At 50.5% G+C, this 20224-nt stretch overlaps 6 protein-coding genes across 6 annotated transcripts; 3 read left to right on the top strand and 3 right to left on the bottom strand.

Moving 5' to 3' along the window:
• Positions 1–1206: 1206 nt before the first annotated feature.
• On the bottom strand, positions 1207–5431 carry LDX57_002592 (putative importin beta-4 subunit). Its single transcript, XM_046084244.1, has 3 exons — positions 5086–5431; positions 2674–5002; positions 1207–2438 (listed from the first exon to the last, which is right to left on the bottom strand). Exons 1-3 carry the CDS (start codon positions 5129–5131, stop codon positions 1670–1672), a joined length of 3144 nt encoding a protein of 1047 aa, XP_045940207.1. The 5' UTR covers positions 5132–5431; the 3' UTR covers positions 1207–1669.
• Positions 5432–5481: 50 nt separating this feature from the next.
• On the bottom strand, positions 5482–10604 carry ncr1 (sphingolipid transporter NCR1). Its single transcript, XM_046084243.1, has 3 exons — positions 10011–10604; positions 6480–9933; positions 5482–6414 (listed from the first exon to the last, which is right to left on the bottom strand). The coding sequence occupies exons 1-3, from the start codon at positions 10275–10277 to the stop codon at positions 6311–6313; spliced, it is 3825 nt and encodes a 1274-aa protein (XP_045940206.1). The 5' UTR covers positions 10278–10604; the 3' UTR covers positions 5482–6310.
• A 1165-nt stretch (positions 10605–11769) lies between these two features.
• On the top strand, positions 11770–12831 carry LDX57_002590 (asparaginase; the record flags this gene model as incomplete). The annotated part of the gene is made up of 1 exon (XM_046084242.1): positions 11770–12831. The coding sequence occupies one exon, from the start codon at positions 11770–11772 to the stop codon at positions 12829–12831; it is 1062 nt and encodes a 353-aa protein (XP_045940205.1).
• A 225-nt stretch (positions 12832–13056) lies between these two features.
• Positions 13057–14115, bottom strand: LDX57_002589 (5'-methylthioadenosine/S-adenosylhomocysteine nucleosidase family protein; the record flags this gene model as incomplete). Its single annotated transcript, XM_046084241.1, has 1 exon — positions 13057–14115. The coding sequence occupies one exon, from the start codon at positions 14113–14115 to the stop codon at positions 13057–13059; it is 1059 nt and encodes a 352-aa protein (XP_045940204.1).
• A 3801-nt stretch (positions 14116–17916) lies between these two features.
• Positions 17917–18909, top strand: LDX57_002588 (uncharacterized protein; the record flags this gene model as incomplete). The annotated part of the gene is made up of 1 exon (XM_046084240.1): positions 17917–18909. One exon carries the CDS (start codon positions 17917–17919, stop codon positions 18907–18909), a length of 993 nt encoding a protein of 330 aa, XP_045940203.1.
• A 173-nt stretch (positions 18910–19082) lies between these two features.
• LDX57_002587 (uncharacterized protein) lies at positions 19083–19985 on the top strand (the record flags this gene model as incomplete). The annotated part of the gene is made up of 1 exon (XM_046084239.1): positions 19083–19985. One exon carries the CDS (start codon positions 19083–19085, stop codon positions 19983–19985), a length of 903 nt encoding a protein of 300 aa, XP_045940202.1.
• Between the last annotated feature and the right edge of the window lie 239 nt (positions 19986–20224).

Raw genomic sequence — 20224 nt, 5'->3', positions numbered from 1 at the left:
ATACATCATCGCCCATCCTGCCTCCCCGACCGCAGCTCCCATAGTACCTTCTTCCTCCCAATACTTCTAGCAGTGCATCTGTCAACCTGCATCAACAGCTTCTACACAGTCTTATAGATGGACGGATTACTGACGAAGTCCTAAAGTCGCAATTCAACGAACCAAAAACCTCTCATGAAAAGGCACAGGATACTATATCCCAGCCTACAAATGGATATCAATAACGCAAACACTCATTACACATAACCCCTCTCCCCAGGCACCAAGATAGCCAACCCAGCCCAACCATCGCCCAGCACAGAGACAGGGCAAGACAACCAGAACAACATGACAAGCCATGCTATGCATCGCTAACCAAATCCACACCACGCAGGCAAGCACATAACCGAGTGCCCAGAGCGAACCGTCTCACCCCCCACATCCCATCCCATCTCATATCATAGCGTATCGCAGAGTCTTGTCTCACATAACCGTGCAAATACAACAATCACACTCTTCGTCTCCACAATCGCATCCAAAACAAGGTTTCTGGACCGTCTTGATCGGCTTCTTGATGGACGAGCCGGAGCCCGATGACGGGAGGGTGAAGTTGACGGGAGAGGAGAAGGTTGAGGAGCACATTTTGATTTGCTTTTGCTTTGAGTTGGTCTGGTTGGTTTGGTTTGGTTGAGTTGTATGGATGGATAGGTGCGTAGAAGATAGATGGTAAGATGAAGAAAGAGAGGGAGCTCGGTCGATCGGTCGGCTATGAGGATAGAACTGGTAGTTGAGGTAGGTGGATAGATGGACAAGGACCCAGGACGTAAGTATTAATAGGTGCCTTAACGGAGATCGGAGCTAGAAAATGCGATGGAAATAGTTAATTGCACGCTTCGAGAATCATAGACAGAACATGAGACAAAGAACAGAGGCAAGGGAGCAGAGGTAATAAATAGACTTACAGTCGGGCGCGATCAGACCGAAAGATGGGAAGTGAGGCAAGAAGAAGTCGGTCTGGAGCAAAGAGAAAGAGGAGAGGCAGACGACGTCAGAGGGCGAGTCGCAGGCAGCCAAGTAAATGCGCTAAGCGGAACGGCAAGTGGAGATCTCAGCCACCGTTGGATGCGTGGCTGTTTGGCTGATGGACATCGGGCCCGATTGAAGGCCGTCTGAGAGAAAACTACGATATTTTCAGAATACCAAAGACAATAATAAATCATAATAAATCAAAGTGAAAATCATCAATCGAATGTGCACAGTAAAGACTATGTACAACTTTTGTTCGGTTCATAAATCATCCCATACATCCCTTTTCTATCATATCGCGCACTTCGCAAGGGAGCTGGACCTTCCATGCGCGCCGGGGTATCGTCTAAGAGTTATCCGTAATTCCTTCCTGCTTTTGAAAACATTTCCCATCTATCCGTGCATTATAATTTTACTTTTTTCGAGTCGTCAAGCCATTAGTTACCCAAGGGTAAGCTGAAATTTACAGCTGCTCAGCCCAGGGAGCAGCGCCGGGCTGCATCTGGTTCAGCCACTTGACAAGCTCGGTGAGCTCAGCACGGCGCTCGTCCTCGAGCTGGTCCTGGTCGCCGCACAGGACGGACTGGAAGATGGGCAGGAACTGGGGGGTAAGCTCCCGGACGGTGGGGTCCTCCCACTTGTCTGTAAAATGATTAGCATTTGATCAATGTCGGAAACAATCGAGGTAAAACCTACATAGCTGGCAGATCATGCGGTACAAGGGGTCGTTCTCCTCGTAGTCGTTCTTCAGGGGCAAAAGGCCGACAAGAGCGGGAAGGACCTCCTTGAGAGGGATGCTCTCGCGGTGACGGAGGATCATGCGGCTGAGACAACCGGTGGCATTGTCCTGGAGACGGGAGACGTTCTGGTTCAAGCACGACTCGAGGCGGCTGAGGATGGTGGGGTACTCCTTCACGATCTCGGCATCCGCGTTGGAGTGCTCGACGAGACGCCCAACAGCATAGGCAGCGTTGGACTTGGTCTGGGGATCCTCATCGCCCAGGCGGTGGACCAGAAGCTTGAGGAATCCAGGAGTGTACTGAGTAGAAGCGGCACCCATACCGTTGATGCACTCGGCGAGAACACCGACGGCGGTGGCACGCTCAAGCGACTCGGAGCTGCCAGCGTAGCGGAGGATGGTCTTCTCGAACATCTTCCACAGCTCAGCGAAGCTCTGGCCAAGAGCGGCAGCCATGCCGGACACGACGTCGAGACCGGTGTCGACAACAACCCAGTCGAACTCCGAAGTCTCCTCACCGGCCTCGAGGGTCTCTTCCTCGGGACCGAACTCAAGCTGGCAAGGGTGCTGCTTGGTGATGATATCCGTGATCATCTGGATGACGTTGTGCAAAGTGGTCTCGTTGGCAATGAGAGAGGGACCGCAGTAGCGGAGGTTCTCAGCCATGTTGCGGTTGATGTCGGCGACGGTAGCCCTAAGTGTTGATCTGGTTAGCGATCCGAAGGACCAGAATCATCAAACAACATAAATGTATCAAGATTTTCTCAGGAGTAGATAAATCGTCGTTCGCATCAACCACGTTTTTTACGTGTCTGAGTGAGCTGGGTAAAACGAATGTGTTCATCATAGAAAATTGACCCGCACTAAAGAGACTAGAGTTCTTCAAGGGGTGTAGGGGAAAACAAAAAAGGGAAATCTGAAATACATACTTATCATCTTCCTCGGTCCACATCTTGACGGTGGCAGTCATGAGGATTTCACCGAACTTCTTGACTTCCTTGGCAGGCTCGACCTGCAGGGGAAGACCGGGCTGCCACTTGGCCATCTGGCCGTTCTCCTCGGCATACGCGAACAGCATAGCGTAGGAGCGGTGCAGGGTGCTGATGGTGCTCTTGCGCACACCCTCGTAAGGGTGGTCAGCGAGAGGCAGAACCGCCTCGATAGTCTTCTCGAAGTAGGGCAGGTAGGCGGACTTGGTGTGGGTGACCAGGTCACCGATGACCTCGACGGCAATCTCCTTCTCGAGGGACAAGGGGGTGGTGGCGGTGATATCATCCCAGGCATCTTCATCCTCCTCGTCGATATCAACGTCCTCGATACCACCATCCTCGCCAGTGGGCTCGTCATCATCGGCACTTGCGACCTTGACCTTGCGGCCGGCAATAGTGACCTCCTGACCAACAAGGTCCTTGGCGGCCTCACCCAACGAGACGTCAAGGTCATCCTCGTCCTGCTCAAGGCAGTCGAACAGACCCTTGACAACACCGTCGAGGAAGGGGCCGAAGTGCTCGACGTACACCTTGGCCATAGCACCCCAGAAGATGTAGGTGCTCTCCTTGAGACGGGAGTGACCAAGGTGGAGAGCCTCCTCAGTAGCGCGCATGAGGGGCTCAACGTAGGGCTGGTAGCGCTCAGGTCCGGCAGCACCGGCCATCTCGCCCATGGCATCGGTCACGCTGGCACGCAGGTCCAGCTCCTCCTCGCTGTCCTTGACAGTGGCGAACTCCTGCAGCAGGTGCATCGAGTCGTCAAAGAAGGGCAGGAAAGAGTCACCAGCGGAGGAGGCCAGAGAGCCGAGAGCACCGGCGGCCAAGCCCTTGATTCTGAAATCGGGGTGCTGGAAGAGCTTGTGCAGGATGGGAACAAGTTCACCCTGGTAGGGAGCAACATCCTTCTCATCCAGACCGTCAACGACGGCGTCGATGGCGCTGATGCCGGCCTTCATGATGTCGACGGTCGGGCCATCCTCCTCACCCTTGTACTCCTGCATGGCGCTGGCCAAGTTCTGGAAGAGCAAAGGCATGAGCTTCTCGTGCTCCTGGCTCAGGTCCTCAGCCAAGTCATCGGCCAGGCGGGCCACGGCGTGCAGCGAAGCCTGGCGAACCTTGGGCTCGGGATCAGCGAGCAGCTGCAGAACCATGGGGAAGATCTCCCGCATCTGGGTGCTGATGAAGTCGGGAGCGCCCTCAACACACATTCCGAGGGCCATGATACCGGCCCGACGGTAGTCGGGGTCCTGGTTATTGAAGTACTGGCCCAGGGAGTGGAGAAGAGGCACGACAACCTGGCTAGGGGGGAGACTCTGAGCGAGCATGTCGAGCAGACCCAGAGCGGAACGAGCAGGGGTGATGTCATCATCCTGGGAAGAAGTGTCGCCGAGCTCGGTGACGATGTGCAGAGCAGTACGGGTGAGCTGCTCACCGATACGCATACCCTGGATCTTCATCTTGCGGTACTGCACGCACTGCATGAGGAAGCTGATGGCCTGGGTACGGGTGTCCTCCTCGGCCTGAGTGTTGGCAGCGATTTCGTTCATGAAGACAACGAGGTCCTTGAGGTGAACGGTCATAAGAGCCGGGTCACATCCCAGAAGGGTCTGGAAGACCTCGAAGGCCTGCATGATACGCTCCTCGTTGTTCTGGTCGATAGAATCCTTGAGCACAGCAACCATGGAAGGAAGGATCTCCTGGAAAGACCGCACCGGAGCCATGTTCTCCTCGGAATCGAGGTGCATGGCCAGCTTGCTCAGGGCAAGCAGGGTGTTGATGCGGACCTCCTCGCTTTCGGGGTCGCGGATGGTCTTGCTGAACAAATTGAACAGATCCTGGAACTTCTCCTCGAAGCCCTCGCCAAGCGTCTCGAGGATGGTGAACAGAATGTAGATGGCCACGGCACGCTCATCCTTGTTACCACTGTTGCCGGCCTGCACCAGGAAGTTGGGCAGCTCAGCCCACTCGCCATCGTTCAGGTCAACGCGGGCAATAGCCGAGATGACACGAGCGATCGAGTGGCGGACAAGGGGGGAGGCCTCGCCCATTGTGGAACGGAGCAGCTGCTCGCGGATCTGAGGCTTCTGGGCGGCGGGAATCGACACCCAGTGCTTGTTCACCAGGCCACGACCCTCGACAGCGGCGAGCTGTCGCAGGTTGGAATCCTCATGGCTAGTCGTGATCTGGATGAGGAGAACGAGGGATTCAGGCTTGTTGTAAAACTCGCGCTGAAGGATACCAGTGGCTTCCTTGACGTTTCCCTGGGCAGCTGAAAAGGTACGACGTTAGTACAAGGGAAAACAAGGTTGACAGGCAAGTGGAATTCTCACCCAGGAAGCTCAGGGGACTCACGATTCAGGACGATCTGAAGCTGCGTCAAAAACTTCTGCTGATCCATGATTGGAGACACTCGATCAAAATAGTTTCCGAATGATCAAGTAGGCAGAAAAAAAATCTCTGCAACGTGGGGTTATTCCCAGGCCCTCACTGATTAAACAGAGGCTCCTGTACTGGAATTAATGAGCTGTCTGCACCAAGACAGGCAGCTCAAAGGGTATCACCAAAAAACAAAAAGAAAGAGATAAAAACAGGAAAGAAAAAAAAAGGAGAGATGAGAAGAAGAGAAGGAAAGGAGAAGAGGGGGAGGGAGGAAGAATAAGAAGAAAAAGAAGTGGAGGGGAAGGGAAGAAAAAAAGAAAGGAAAAAAGTTTAGGGGTGAATCCGCTTTTTTTTTTTTTTTCTTTCCCTTTCTCTTCTGGAATTAGCGCGCTCTGCATTCACGTGTGGTCGCTGCCCAACCGCGACTCCGCGATTCTCTTCTTCCGTCCCCACCGCGCACACTGAATAATGCACGATTGAATGTTGCATGTTGCATCTTTAGGACTTAGGGCTGTTCTATGCCTTTCCTGGTAGGTTCTTGCAATACCTTTCCTCATAGTTATCGTCTTTTTGTCTCTTTTTTCCTCCGTGATTAAGATGATCTCGGTAAACAGGGGGTCAAGTTAGTGAGGTACATAGTCACCTGTAGTACTATTCTGCTGTTTACAGTCTAGCGGGTCTAATTGGAACTATTAATTGAGCCAAACCCAAGAAATCCCTCAACCGACATAAAAATCACCGGACCAGAGCATTTCCCTGGAAAATTCTATGACGATTTACCCGTGTGGGCTGAAAGAGGCTATTCGTTGCCAAACAGGTTGCCTGCTGTTGTTGCTTCACTGTCTGTCTACCTACCATCTGACTAGGGGTATACGACGAATCCGTACATAAACAAGAGGAGCGGTAAGAAAATTCAATCTCATATTAGAAACAAATGGAAGCAATCCGCTAACTCGACGGTTGCCATGATTACCAAACGCCGTTTTGATCCATAAAACTCCGGCTGTGATTCGCGACAGTCGCCATAATATTGTGCTAGCCAAGAGAGGTGGGTCTATTGGACTGACGCTTCCGAGGGTTGAACGCGCAGAAAAGTAGTGTCATTAGTCGATCGGTCCATAAAACGTGAAAATCACCAGATTGTATCTAGGTGTACTCCGTAAACAGCGACGGTCTTCAGTGAAGAGCCATCTCTATCTTAGTATTCCTCTGAATCGTAACCGTCGTCAACCAGCAGGGAACGATAACCCCGGGACGCAAGATTCTCTTCTAGACCTCCGTCGGATCCGGGGTCGGAATATCCTGAAAAAATAATCAGTATGCTGCCTTAGGTACCGCTTGGAAGCAAAATGATTAAGAGAACTTACCCTCTCCGCCAAAGTAGCTGAGCGCCACCGGTAAGAAGATGAGCGCATGGGTGGCCGCAAACAAGATCAGCGCCAACCACACCCGGAAGTAATAGATCTCGAAGATTTTACTTCGGGTAAAAGCTAGGACGCACACGCCCAATAGCTTGGTAACGGTAATACCACTGAAGACACTACCGCCGACATTGACCAAAGCAGTCCACGCTCGGGCATCCTTGCCCCTGAACTTGGTGGGTGCCTTCTCCAGAATGGCCTTGGAAGGGAACATGAAGGCGCGAGCAATATGCGCGCAAAACTCCACGCCGATACCAACGCAGATGATCAAGTTCACCAGCGACACGGCGTTCAACGATACGCCGGAGATGGCCATAGAACCAATGACATCCACCACGATCATAACGACCGTCACCGTGACCACGGCTCCGGTGGCCGCGGATCCCAGAACAACAGAGGTGATGGCGAATATGATGGCAACCGCGAAACCAAGGAGTGTGCCCGTGAGCTGCACAATAGATACATATTGATCGAAGAAGATGTAAGCCTTGGAGTATGGGAATACGTCGATGTCATGTTCCTTGGAAATGTCGTCTGCAATGCGACGAGCAGCTTTGTAGGAGTTGATAAAATCTTCTTGATTCCTGAGCGGCGTGTGAGAGGTTCTAAAATGGCTCGCATTAGTCATGAGTCGTTTAGAATCGACGACAAGGGCATCGCTGTAGGGCGCTTTTCCTCCCAAGGGACACGAGGCGTCCGTGGGGGAGTCAAGCCATTTCTCAACATAGTAGACGAACTCGGCGCCCTCTGGCATGCCATACAGAGAGATGTTCCAAGGTTGGCTTCTGTCTTCAAAACAAAGCTTGTCACCCTCCTTACAGCAGTCTTGTTGGGGATTGAGCCAGTAGAAGAAATCATCAATCCAACTGGCAGTGGACCCAGAGATGTAGGAGACTCCAGGCCGTTTGGATTCTTGTTCCAACACGAAGGGGAGCGAGAACTCCTCGCAGGTGGTAAACCGCCCACAGAGCTGTTGTTGATGGCTTCGTTCAGTCACGTTGACATCTCGCGTCACAAAGTAAACTGGAGGCCCGCTTCCGAAGTAAGCGTCCAGGTCGTCGAAATATTGGATCAAATAGGAGTCACTTGGAAGGGCGATGCGTTGATCTAACCCGAGTGCAACTTCAGGAATCAGAGCCAAGCCAGCCGTCAGGATTCCCAAGAACAAGATCACGATCAACACCTTGATCCTGCGACCGAGAATATACGGTGCGTAGACTTTCCGGATAAACCTCTGCAGTATACCTTCTCCATCCTGATCGTCAAAGAGCTGATCGTCGGCCAAGCCAGAGTGTGCTTTCCGCACGGTTAAGCATGGAATGCAATCCGCGCGAAGACTCTCAACCCGTCTCTGGTTCAATGCAAGCACCGATATAAACATGGTGATCTGCAGAAGGGCATTGATGAAGACAGCCCCCGCAGCATAGACGGCAAAGTTCTTCACAGCAGGCATTCCAACGAAGGCGCCAAGTGCGAATGCGAATGTTTCCGTGATGGCCGAGAGAAAAATGCTAGGGCCAATCCGGCCCGCAGCCCGAGCAATTCGCTCATCAATCTCCTCATCAGGATGACTGATATTGATCCGCTCAAATTCATGAACTATCAAGAATATATTGTCCACTCCTACAGCCAGGACCAGAAAAGGAATGACTTCCGCAATGATCAGGGTCACTTTAACCCCTGCGGCAGAGAATAGACCAACTGAAGCCGAAACAGACATCAAGACGATGAGAATTCCGACGATGCCCAAGGTGAACTTCGACTGGACCAAAGCGTTGGCAGGGTTCATAAGCAAGGATCTCCAGGTCACAGTAACCGAGCCCAAAGCGAATGAGGCATATATAAACATAATGATGTAGCTGACGACGATGATCTTCGCATCAGTGTTGGTTGACTTGTTGAGTTCTTGTTCAACGCTAATTTCAGTGTTGAAAGAGACGCGAAGACCGCGTTCCTTGGCTTCTTCTTGCACCACGTCAAAGATGCGCTTGAAGCTGTCTTCCCAATCAATGGCATTTGCCTCGCCCTCGGTGCCTTGGGCGTGATTGTTCACAACCCAGGTGGCAACAATGGCTTGCGCATCTAGGACATTTCCCGATTCTTCATATCCGCCCAGTAGCATTTCCGGTTTGAGGGGCTGACTGAAATCTGGAAGACAGCTCACGTCACCGGGAGACTCCGCGCAATGCTTCAGCCGATCCTCCCAAGTATCGGGGTCGAGGTTCGATACCGACCCGCCAAAGTAACCAGTCAGAGACTGGATTACACAAGCGTCGCCAGTGGGCTTGAAGCATACATCATCTAATATAAGCTCGCGTTCCAGCGAAATCATCCGTCGAACGCGCGATTCGACATCGAACCACCAGCTCAAGGTATCATAATTCAGGACGCGACCATCGCCGTCCGCGGTATTGTTGACCACGAAAGCTTGTTCAGCCCGGTAGAACGGACCGAAATTGGTATCGAAGTATTCCTTCTCTTGGTAAGCAGCTGAGCTGGGGCTGACCCAGAGTCGTACAGGGTCAGTCTCAACAGAAAACCTCAGCCAGCCGAGACTCAGCAAGACAACTACCACAATGCTGGAAGCAATGGTAATTGCAGGAAATCGAGCGCACGCACCACCAATGCGATGAAACAAGATGTCCAAAGCGGTGTTTACCTTGTATACCCCACTGGGTTGTTCGAGGTAGCCTCCAGCATGGACGATATCAGCTTCATCTTCGTCGTCGCTTGGAGTCGGATCTTGAAGGAGTCGAACCCGTTCGGGCTTGCGGTAGCGTCGCTCTCTATATGTGAAGTAGCCGGAGAGGGCGACAACGAATAATAAGAACACAGAGTAGATGAGGATGACCGAGAATGATAGACAGGGTAGAAGACCCACATAGCAATGATCGTCAGTTTCCACTGCCGGTAACTCTGGGCAAACGGCCGGGCAGTCCACACAAGAGCAGCGGAACGCCTCATCTGCGTCATTGCAAGATTTCGGGTTGACGGACAAAGCCTTCATGCCCTGGGGATCTGACGCGACTGGCTCCGTGTGGTAGTTGATCTGGAAGGGGCTGCCCAGCAGCTTCTTGTCTCCCAAAAACTTCACAAATTGGCTGTAGTTCTTCGCCCCGCCACCGATGAAATCGATGGCTTTCCCGCCCGACGCGCCGTTCTTCACATTCTTACAGCTGTCGTAGAACCCGCTTTGGTAGTCTTCTGACCAGATATTGTCCAACTCCGTCACCAGGAATTTTCCGGGACTTTTCTCCTCTGTTTGTGTGACGTTAACGAAGAGGGACTGATCCGGCGAGCAGGTGAATGTGCAGAAGGTGTTGAAGAAGTTCTCCTTGCATGCGGGACAGGATGCGATAATGCCCTCGGCGAGTTTCAGGTTCTTAGCCAGCGCGTCGACCTAGGAGTGAAACGACGTTAGCGCATCAGTTACGACACAATCACGCAGTTGATTCAAGGCTGCCGTGTACTACTCACCTGTTCATCTTCACAGCAGACCGGTCCTTCCTCCCACTTGCTCCCGCACAAGCTCACCAGCTTCTTCCTCACCGCTGCTTCCGGCTCCTTCGCAAGTCCATTGTCAGGACAAGGTAGCTCCCCTCCGAAGAATGACTGCTTCCCGCAGTGACCACGAATAGCACAGCGACCCTTCTCGTGAATTTTGGTCTCGCCCTGAGCAAAGGCCTGCGGCAGGAGGAGCGAGCCGAGGCTAGCGACGATGGGGATTGAGCGGAGTCCCCGCATCGTTATGAGGGGCGTCTATGATGATGAAATTGGCAAGATGCAGTGATATCGAAGACAGAGAAAATCATCCGAAGTTAGAAAAAGAATGGAGGAGGCGCTGCTGAAGTCGCGAAAACGAGAATGGGATGACGGTGGCGTCACGCAACAATAATGCTCGGAGCTCTCAGATAGCAACCGTGCTTGGCAAAATGCGCGTGATAATTCCGGTTCGAGACCGCAATCTCGAGAATAGATCGGTCCGGTAAAGCAGAATATTAGGCTAAAATGCAGTAGACGTTCATGGGTGGTTGAGTCATCGGTACCAGTGTCTCGAACCCATGCGCAGCAATGGATAGATAAGGTGATGGGGAGGAGAAACAAGGGGAGAAGAGGAGAAAAGGCGGAGGCGGCAATACGTAAGCGGAGAAGGCCGTCATCCTTCTGCCTGAGGCCGCCAGGATGATCCTGTTCTGTCGGGCGCTAACGTCAGGCACTCGGTCGATCCCGACCAGACGATGCGCGAATCTGAAGGACTCCAGGTGCTCATGAGGACAGAATTGGTAGGACTGATGAGGTTATTGATTGCCCTGGAGTTGGTTTGTTTTAATTCTTGTGAAACCCTTGCGCTGGAGAAGGTGTTATTCTGGTCGGCGACAACTATATATAATAGGCTCCAGATGACTCGATCATATATTCGAAGGCCACGAATGCTCCACGTAAATGGACTTCATAGGCAATGATTACATCTACGCCAGGCTGTCAAGCCCTGATTCTTTTATCATTGCTTATAAATCTGCCGCAAGGGCCTAGGTTGTTGTTAGTTGTATATTATGGTACAGTTACTGCACCAGGAACAATAGGTTTCCCGGCATTGAGCTTCAAACATGTCTGTCTTGGAACCCAAACCTTAATCTTCGTATTATTTCAGTCCCTGTCCAGCTGTTCGCTGAGCCATTTCTCTCAGTCAGGAGTAGTTTATGCCCGGCAAACGAAGTCGTGATCCTTGCTTTGCTATTGTAGCTGCTTTCCTGATCCGGAAATGCGCTAACCTATATAGGACAGTTTCTGCCTTACTGCCTTACAAAGCTGGCTGTCGCGCCTCCCCAACAACACTTGACTTATTTGAGAAGCAGGGCCAAAGAAAGATTAACATTTTATACAGTTCCTTTACTGATTACAGCATAATCATTGTATGTATTTAGACAGCCAGAGACAGTGGATTTGTAGGATGTGGCCGTGCGCATTCGAGTCTGGCGTCGCAAATGTTCACCCGAAAGGGAATAGCGGCAACCCAAACAGAGCCAGCCCTCCGTAGACGATGGCAGTCTCTGTGGGTATAAGACGGAGAATTCTCTCTTTGAGACATTTAGAACATGCAAGAATCTTCAAATTCTACTCGGATGCAAAATTTCAGGCCTTTGGAATCTTAAGTTGAGGGTGCACTATATCCCGAACCTATCCTCTTTAGATCCAACCTACCGGAATTAGGGCTATCCCCAAACCGCGACGCGAAATGCAAGAAATCAAAGACTACATCCTCACATACAGAGGAGAAGTCGTCGAAAACCGCCACCAAGTCCACGCCGCAGTCACCGATGCCACCGGCAAGCTCTTATACGCCGTGGGCGATCCCACACGCATAACCTTAGCCCGATCAGCCGCCAAACCAGCGCAAGCGCTTGCGGTCCTCGAGACCGGCGGGTTTGAGCAATGCGGCTTCACCGACGCAGACCTGGCGTTGATATGTGCCTCGCATAATAGCGAAGAGAAACACATCTCTAGGGCCCGTGCAATGCTAGCCAAGGTCCCTGTCACCGAGACTAATCTGTGTTGTGGCGGACACGCTGCGCTGTCGGAGACGGTCAATAGGGATTGGATCAAGCGGGATTTTACACCTACAGGCGTCTGTAACAACTGCTCAGGAAAGCATGCGGGTATGCTGGCTGGCGCCAAGGCGATTGGTGCTGATTTGGAGGGTTATCATCTTCCGACTCATCCGATGCAGGTGCGGGTGAAGCGTGTCGTGGAGGAACTGTGTGGGTTGTATGAGGATGATGTGAAATGGAGTGTTGATGGATGTAACCTCCCTGCGCCTGCCTTTCCTCTGCAACATATGGCCAAGATATATGCTACGATTGCGGCAGCGGCAGACGAGACCGCGCGAAACCATCATGCTTCCAAGAGAACAAAAGCTTTGGGGCGGATCTTCCGGGCGATGGCAGATCATCCAGACCTGGTCGGCGGAGAAGGTCGATTCTGCACTGTGCTTATGGAAGCATTTCAAGGTGGCCTCATCGGCAAGCTCGGAGCAGATGGTTGTTATGGTATAGGGGTATGCGCTTCAGAACGAACTGATCAGCTCGGGGCGGACGGTGCGATTGGAATCGCAGTCAAGATTGAAGACGGTAATATTGGAATCCTCTACTCAGCTGTGGCTGAAATACTCGAGCAGCTTCACATAGGGATGGTTGAAGCGCGTCATAAGCTTGCAAGCTTTCACGGTCCCCAGATGTTCAACACTGCTGGTGCGGTCACGGGCAGAACATCCATTTCATTCAGGGTTAGGGCCATGTGATTAAGGTAATCCTTGAGGTGCGTCCGTGTCTTTCCTGCTGAATCATGGCTGAGATATGTTCTGGAATTTGGGCTTTATGAAATTTGACCAAAGATGGTAGACACTAGATTTCGCAAATTAAATCGACTGATCACATGCATCTTATAGACAATGGAAGTATTTGGGAATATTATGCCAACTGACACACATGAACAGCAGTCCTATTTCTGTTAAGTCTGTGCTCCCTCAATTCGAGGAAACATCCCAATGCCTGAGAAAAGCCTTCATACACGCAGCAGCAGTTGAAGCTGCGTAAGTCTGCCACCCTTTGCTTTTGTGGCTATCTGCATAGTCACATACGCCCTTGATAATGATAACACTGGGAAAGTTGCCCCACACTCCGGCCCCTTCCATCTCGAATGCAATTGCATTCGTCTCATCGGAAAGTCTATCTCGCAAGATCCCGGATTTTATGACCGAGTCTCCAGATGCGACTAGGCCGATATGAACATTAGGCCGATTTCTTTGGTTCTTTCGGGAGCGAGCAACAAACGAAGTCCCGCCCTCATGGCATTTCAGAACCTCGCAAGAAGAAATCATGGCTTTCTCGCACACCGAAGAGATGCCATCCACAGTCATGCAGCACACATGACACATGGAGGGCTGCCGATGTTGATGATGATATAGCGCAGGAAATAAATGGTCTGTATCTGGTCCCGGGTAACAGAGGGAATCCTGGTCAAGAGAGTCCAAGTTCTCCCAGACATTGTTTTCAAGGGATGTCCTGTGATACACTGTTTCAAATTTGGCAAGGATAGACCCAACCTCGGCATTTGGTCGACCAAGAAGATCCTCAACGGCTATCTTGCGAACCATCTGACTGGGGTATTGCCTGCCGAAGTCGTACTGGATAACACCCTTGCTAATCACGATATCCCCCAACAGGATTTCTTCATTAGTCTCCGCGTGCCGGGGCGCGCCGCCACAGATTCCGACGACAAACGCCAGTTTGACCTTTGTAAAACTCATAGTACATTTTGATGCAACCGTTGCTGCATTTGCCTTTCCCATATGTGATTGGTGTGCGACAACCACGTTATGACCACCTATGACACCGGCCGTATATGAGTTTGGATCGTTGGAAGCCTTTCCGTATGCATAGTAGTCTTCGTCCCAAATCTGATCAAATATCGAAATGACGGCATCTGCTTCCTTCGGTAGAGCACAAATGATTGCAATCTCGAACTCATCTCGGTTCTGTGGCTTATTTGGGCATCGGGAAGAGAGAGTGTGGTCGAGGGCCATTTCCTGCCTGGAGATACTGTCAACGCTAACAGATGCATTCCCAGAGGCAACCGAGTGTTTCAATGAGCGAAATGATACAGACTTGGATGTGTCATTGCTTGGGATATCACCGTACGTGGCAGAAAGTTCCCCGATATGATCATCGCTTAAAGTGGGTAATCTACTTGCAAGTTTGTGAAAGCCGTGTTTGTAACTTTGGGAGGAAGATCCACCGGTTTCACAAGTGTCCTTTGGTCGAACTGATAACGGGACCCGTTGGGATTTGACCTTGAGATAGGTTGCGTTGTCCGAATTGAATGGCTTCAATTGCTGAACTTCAGCCCAGCTCCAGTTAGCCCCGCTGACAAGGTCTTCCTCTAGAGGCCTCACTATGTTTTGGTAGTAGGCCGCTGTGAAGTCGGGCGTAGAAAAAAGAAGATCTGAGTTCGATCGCGTGAAGGAAGCCAGTGAAGTGCGATCTGTGCAGAATCTTGCCGCACGGACCATGCCAGACCCCATGTGTAGGCGCAGCTGGCATTGTTGGAGCAACCGTTTGGCCAAATCAAATGGCCGATGTTGTAAGTTACCAAACCAAGGTTCTGTGTAAAGATCTTCTAGGTCATCAGCCAACTCAATTTGCATCAATACGATGCCCAATGCAAGAATGGTTGGAAAGGGGTGGACGCTATATCCACGTCTAGATGGGGTATTTGCATTTAGACCTGACTGCAACTTTGTTGACAGGAATAGTTTATCAAAAGACGGCTCAGTTTGGCCGTTTTCACGTCGACAAAAGATGGCAAAGTCTTCTATTGACATATGACTGTTCATCCACGGCCCTTCAAAGAGATGGAGGACTGTCCGCGCTAAAATGACGCCTAGAACTCTCTTGGTAGTGTAAGCGGGCCTGAAGCTGCTAAATAGATCTCGGAGGTCCTGGCCAACGTAATCATGTTCCGGATGAAAGACCTCTAGTGGTCTAACAAGTTGTTGCTGATCCCATAATTGGCTTTCGCCATCGACCGTAAAATGTAGACAGAATGGGTGCGAGTCTTCATGCGGCGTTAGACACGCAGGTGTATGGGTTTCGAGAGCACTACCGTAGAAGCGTGAGCAAGAGTCATCATGTTGAAAAGTCCAAATCAGACTTACGCAGCATTGTGTAAGCATATACGACTTTCTTGGAGTAGACCTGGGCCCCTCAGGACGATGAACAGCCCATCACCAGTTGCATTGCCTGAGATCCAATGGGGGTCGAGATAGAAGTTCGCTTCGTAACATTCACCTAGCTTTCCATTGTGATCATGCTCAGCCACATTGCATGGCCAGTTGCTATGTAATACATCATAGAGTGCTGTCGAAAGACGACGGACACTGGTTGGTCCGGACATGGACGTGTAGTCGATACCTGAAATCGGATAGGCTTTGTCATCATCGCCCATATCAATGTCCAATCCGTCAGTTGCAAAAATAGCATCTACCGCCTCATTCCATTTTCCGATTGTGGCAAGTAGACCTTGGAGCACCTGAACGTCGTTGTTGAGGAAACCTATCAAGTCGACCTTCTGCAAAGTGGAGCTGTGGTTGAGGTCACAAAACATCCCCAAGACTGGAAATGGAGACCCTGTCCATTTGTTCCCTAGCTCTGTCGACCTTTCTTCAGGTGATCGAGAACCCGCCCAAGAGAACAAAGAAAGAAAGGTAGACTTGTCCTTCCCTTGCTCACACACTTCTCGCTGGTATGCATCCCGGACCAAACTTCCCTTTAAACAATCGTTGATCGAACCGGCCAGGGCGCTGAGAAGTTCTGCTAGGTGACGTCGGTGAAGGAGGGCGCGGTGGATCTCGTTCGACTTGATTTCGAGGATAAGATAGGCAAGGCCTCTTTTGAGACCTCTATAAAGTCGGGCTTGGGAAGGTGGAGAGTGGTTGATAATCTCGCTTAGCGACAACGCGGCGTCACTGACTAGATTTATCAGCTTCGAGGGCGTTTCCGGGGATGATGGTTGAGCTGAAATCGGTTCCGACACTCTAGATGCCATGGCAGAAAGCACTTCTTCTCCATGGCCGTGAGGTACGGATAGGGCCACAGGAGGCTCTTGATCGTGGGGAGACAAGAAGAGCGAGGGGGATTCAGGCGGGCGCTAGAAGGACAACATCCTGGTCACTGGTCACGGGGAAGTAAATAACGTGACATGCAGAGTATCGCCTGCCCCGCTTCTTCTTGATCTCATCTCTTCATCACATTCCCAGATTCACACCGATACACCTCGACGGAGGTTGAAGCGAATCAGTTAGACGATCGGAATTATATCAACTTGATGGAGTCACTCGATTGACTCAGTCAATTATGCAACCACTTCGGTGACCCAAGTAGAATATCGCCGTCTGTTGATCGTTGCTTCATCGACTCCCTTATCAACACCTCGAGACCTGTAAGACAATATCCCGACCCTGGGTCTTCCTCTTTGTTATGCGGGTCAAACTGCCCAAGTTTGGAATGTGAAAGCAACCTCGTTGGGGGTTAAGAATCGTCACGCCATCATGGAGATATCAACTATATCACGACTGTGCGAGAGCCTATTCCACCAATGGATCGATCAGTTTCCCAGTGGCTCAGCAGTGTCACAAGATGCAGAGAATCAGTTGTTCAGATTCAACATGTGGACTGCAAATAGTTTCGTTCACAGTCCAGGGCGTTCTTCCATGGACTGGAGACTGCGAAACACCCCAACACTACATTCTACCCTATTAGACATGTTAGAGAGTCTAGAAGATAGTCTGAATGATGGGGTCGGTCAAGATACGCTTGAGGTCGAGGATACAATAGACCAGCTCTTCCGCTTTTCACGAGCCGTTCGTCGATCGGGCATTCTGCGCAGATTTGTAAGAGTTGCGAGATACACTCAATATGATGATCACGGCGTGAACATCACCGAGGAATTTCGCAAAGGAGTTGAACGCATTATCGAGCTACGTCTACGGGATTCTAGAGCGGGCGAGGAGTTAAAACGGCGTCTCGTGGAAACAATTTGTCTACGTCAACAGCATTTTGCCTACCTGAAAGATCGACAAGCCCAAAGCATGCCGCAGCTCCGGTCGCAGCCCCTTCCCTCGACAAGAAGCACGCTTGCAGCGTCGGTTAGCGTAAGAAAACCATTAAAGTCTAGCGATCAACCAGCGCGACGAAGAGGACCCAAAACTGCATCAAGGGCGGCACCGTCAGCCTTTACTGCAACAACGTTGCAGTCAGACAGACTTCCTAACGCTTATGCTCGCAGTGAGAACATCCAAAACGATGATGACAACGAAAACAATATCGTGCCTGAGGCAGTTTACTTACCAGACCCTCCTGCCCTGTCAGCGTCCCAGAGGGAGTGTATGTGCCCCTTTTGCTTTCTTGTTTACCCGAGACAGGTGTTTTCAGATGCAAAATGGAGGTAAGCCGGCCCTAAACGTCAACTGCTAGTGATAGACATAAGCTGATTGATCTGATCTCATCCTAGGTCTCATATTCTCCAAGATCTCATGCCGTACGTGTGTCTTTTAGATGAATGTCTTGGTCAAGTTATGCTGTTTGAGTCTACCAAAGATTGGATGTCTCATATGATGACACAGCATGGATCTGATAGCTGGACCTGCATGGACCCTGTTCACGAGAAAACCTTGCTGTTTCAGACCAAATATCAGTTTAAACATCACATGCGAGAAAGCCATTTCGATCAGTTCAAAGTTGAGGAACTTGATGATATGGCAGCGTCGTGTTTTCAGCGTCTGCCGAGAACTGAAATCATGCGGGAGTGTCCATTTTGCCCAGTAGCGATGGACCATGGTCATGCGACGCAGAATGAGCTTCTGAGACATGTGGCTGAGCACCTTATAACGTTGTCACAGATCTCTCTTGTCGGTATTGATGATAGTGTGGCTCATTCAGGAGTGGAATCATGCTCGTCAAGAGAAGATAGCACCCGTGACGGTAGCCCTACAGGCTCCGACTTCTTTGCGGAGCGTCTGGAACTCATTAATGAGACGGAAACCCAATATATAGACGAAGACTTACCGCAGGTCTCCTGCCCTCCAAGTACGGAAAGCCTGCATTGGGAGTTCGTCTTGACACAATTTTCACAAGCCGATTCGAAAATCACACACGACCCTATTATCCAGTCAATCATTGAGCACAACCAACGAAATACACCCGTCTTTCATACACAGTATCTATCAAACGAGAACAGCCATCTAACCGCAGCCTCAGCTCAACTGAGACAATCTTTGATTGAGGCGGAGGTTAGGGTGTTCTTCCAGGGGACTGAGCAGGCTTTTGTACCAGTTTCGTCGCGCAAGGAACTTATCACATTGACAGCCGTATTGGAAATATTATACGAGCTTGGAGTCACAGACAGAGCTTCATCGACAGGCCTTGCGCGTGTAATCCTAGAGGAATCTAACATTCTTTTCGCTATCCTGATCCATCAAAACGAAGAGGGCTCTATCTTGAAATTCATTGAGGAAGGAATAGGAGATGATGACTTCCCATTTATGATGTCTCATGATAACTCAGCATTAGAAACGAATGATGGCAGAAATATTGGCTTCATCGAAGACTGGGACAACGACTCAATCAGAAGGCTAGAGTCCCAACAGTATTGCCACCTGGCACCGATTTTCCATTACCAGCAACATTACGAATTGAGCGATGGTTGTGTGTTTCCCATCACCGAAATGAGCGCCCAGGAAGATCTCTCAACCGTGTTCAAGGCATGGATTCATGCTGACCATCATGATTTCTATGCGGTGCCTTTATCTGAGGTACGTTAACACTAGCTCCTTCCTATAAGAGTCTGTGCACCCTCGGTTTCGAATGCTGATGTTTTATTCCATAATGTTATTTCTCTCAGAAGAACTGGGAATTCCTAGAGATCCAGGGATTGTTCGGTAAGCAGAGTGAAAATTGGTTCTGTAAAACCCGAAAATTCTATGAGAGTCTTGGGATGCATGACGAAAGCACACACTTTCAAACACTGCTATGCACGTTCAAATACCAAGGAGATTTCTTTCTCGTCTTCCCATGGGCTGAAGGCAACCTTCACGATCTGTGGGGCGCTATTCCAAACCCGAAGCCTACCGACATCCTACTGTCATGGGCGTTAACGCAAATGGGCAATATTGCTCATGGTCTTGCCAAGGTGTCCTTACTAGCACCAGGCGAGGTTCACGGAGGACTGGGGCCAAACAGGATTATATTCTTCCAGGATCTCCAAGCACAGGACGTGTCGGAAGAAACTTCCCAAATCATAGCCACAAATCTGGTAATAGCATACCCTGGCAAGAAAGATGTGGACCATGAAAACGCCAATCAGAACGAGCTGTTATGGTTGACCTACGATGCTCCTGACTACCGACGAGGCCGTATTATGTCTTCAAAAGCGGACGTGTGGTCTCTTGGGTGTACGTATCTTGAATTTGTGTCATGGCTTTCACTGGGCTTTGACGCAGTCAAGGAGTTCTCTGAGTGGCGAGGATTAGATGACGACTCTCCTGAGTTTGAGACTGATCATTTCTACACGACTGATCTGCAGGAGATTCGACCATCCGTTTTCGAATGGACGGAACGCCTCAAAAGCAATCCAGAATGCCCCAAACCTCTAATCGCGGTCATCGATTTCGTCATGACGGAGATGCTATTGTTGGAGCCTAGTATTCGTAGCTCTGCTGAGAGAGTTTCCGACTGGTTCACAGAGCTCCACAGACAAACCTTTGAGAATGTCTTGCAAGTTCATCCAACCTCAGAACGGTCATTTTTGACCACTTCCCGTGAACGTTACTTGATTAAAAAGGTACTCGGTCAATGGAACGGTGTTATTCGGATGAGACAGGAGGCTAGGAGACGATAGTAGGGCGCTTATGGGTTCGCAACAAAAAGAATGCAATATCAGATGTCAATATCTTATCTTCCAAGCATACTAACAGCCACAAGTGGGATTGTTCGAGCAAAAAGTTCAGAGCACCACCCCGACTCTTGCTATCACGGTACAAGGAGTGTACAGAATGGTGTAGCTTGGTGCCAGTAATATGGCGGAGGGAACAAGCTACAGTACTAGATCTTTGACGCAACTAGATCATTTGCCAATTG

This window comes from Aspergillus melleus (assembly GCF_016097325.1).
Source record: "Aspergillus melleus strain CBS 546.65 chromosome Unknown contig1, whole genome shotgun sequence".
NCBI classification, from domain to species: domain Eukaryota; kingdom Fungi; phylum Ascomycota; class Eurotiomycetes; order Eurotiales; family Aspergillaceae; genus Aspergillus; species Aspergillus melleus.
The sequence above is the reverse complement of the archived record's forward strand: the minus strand, read 5'-3'. Positions and strand labels throughout refer to the sequence as shown.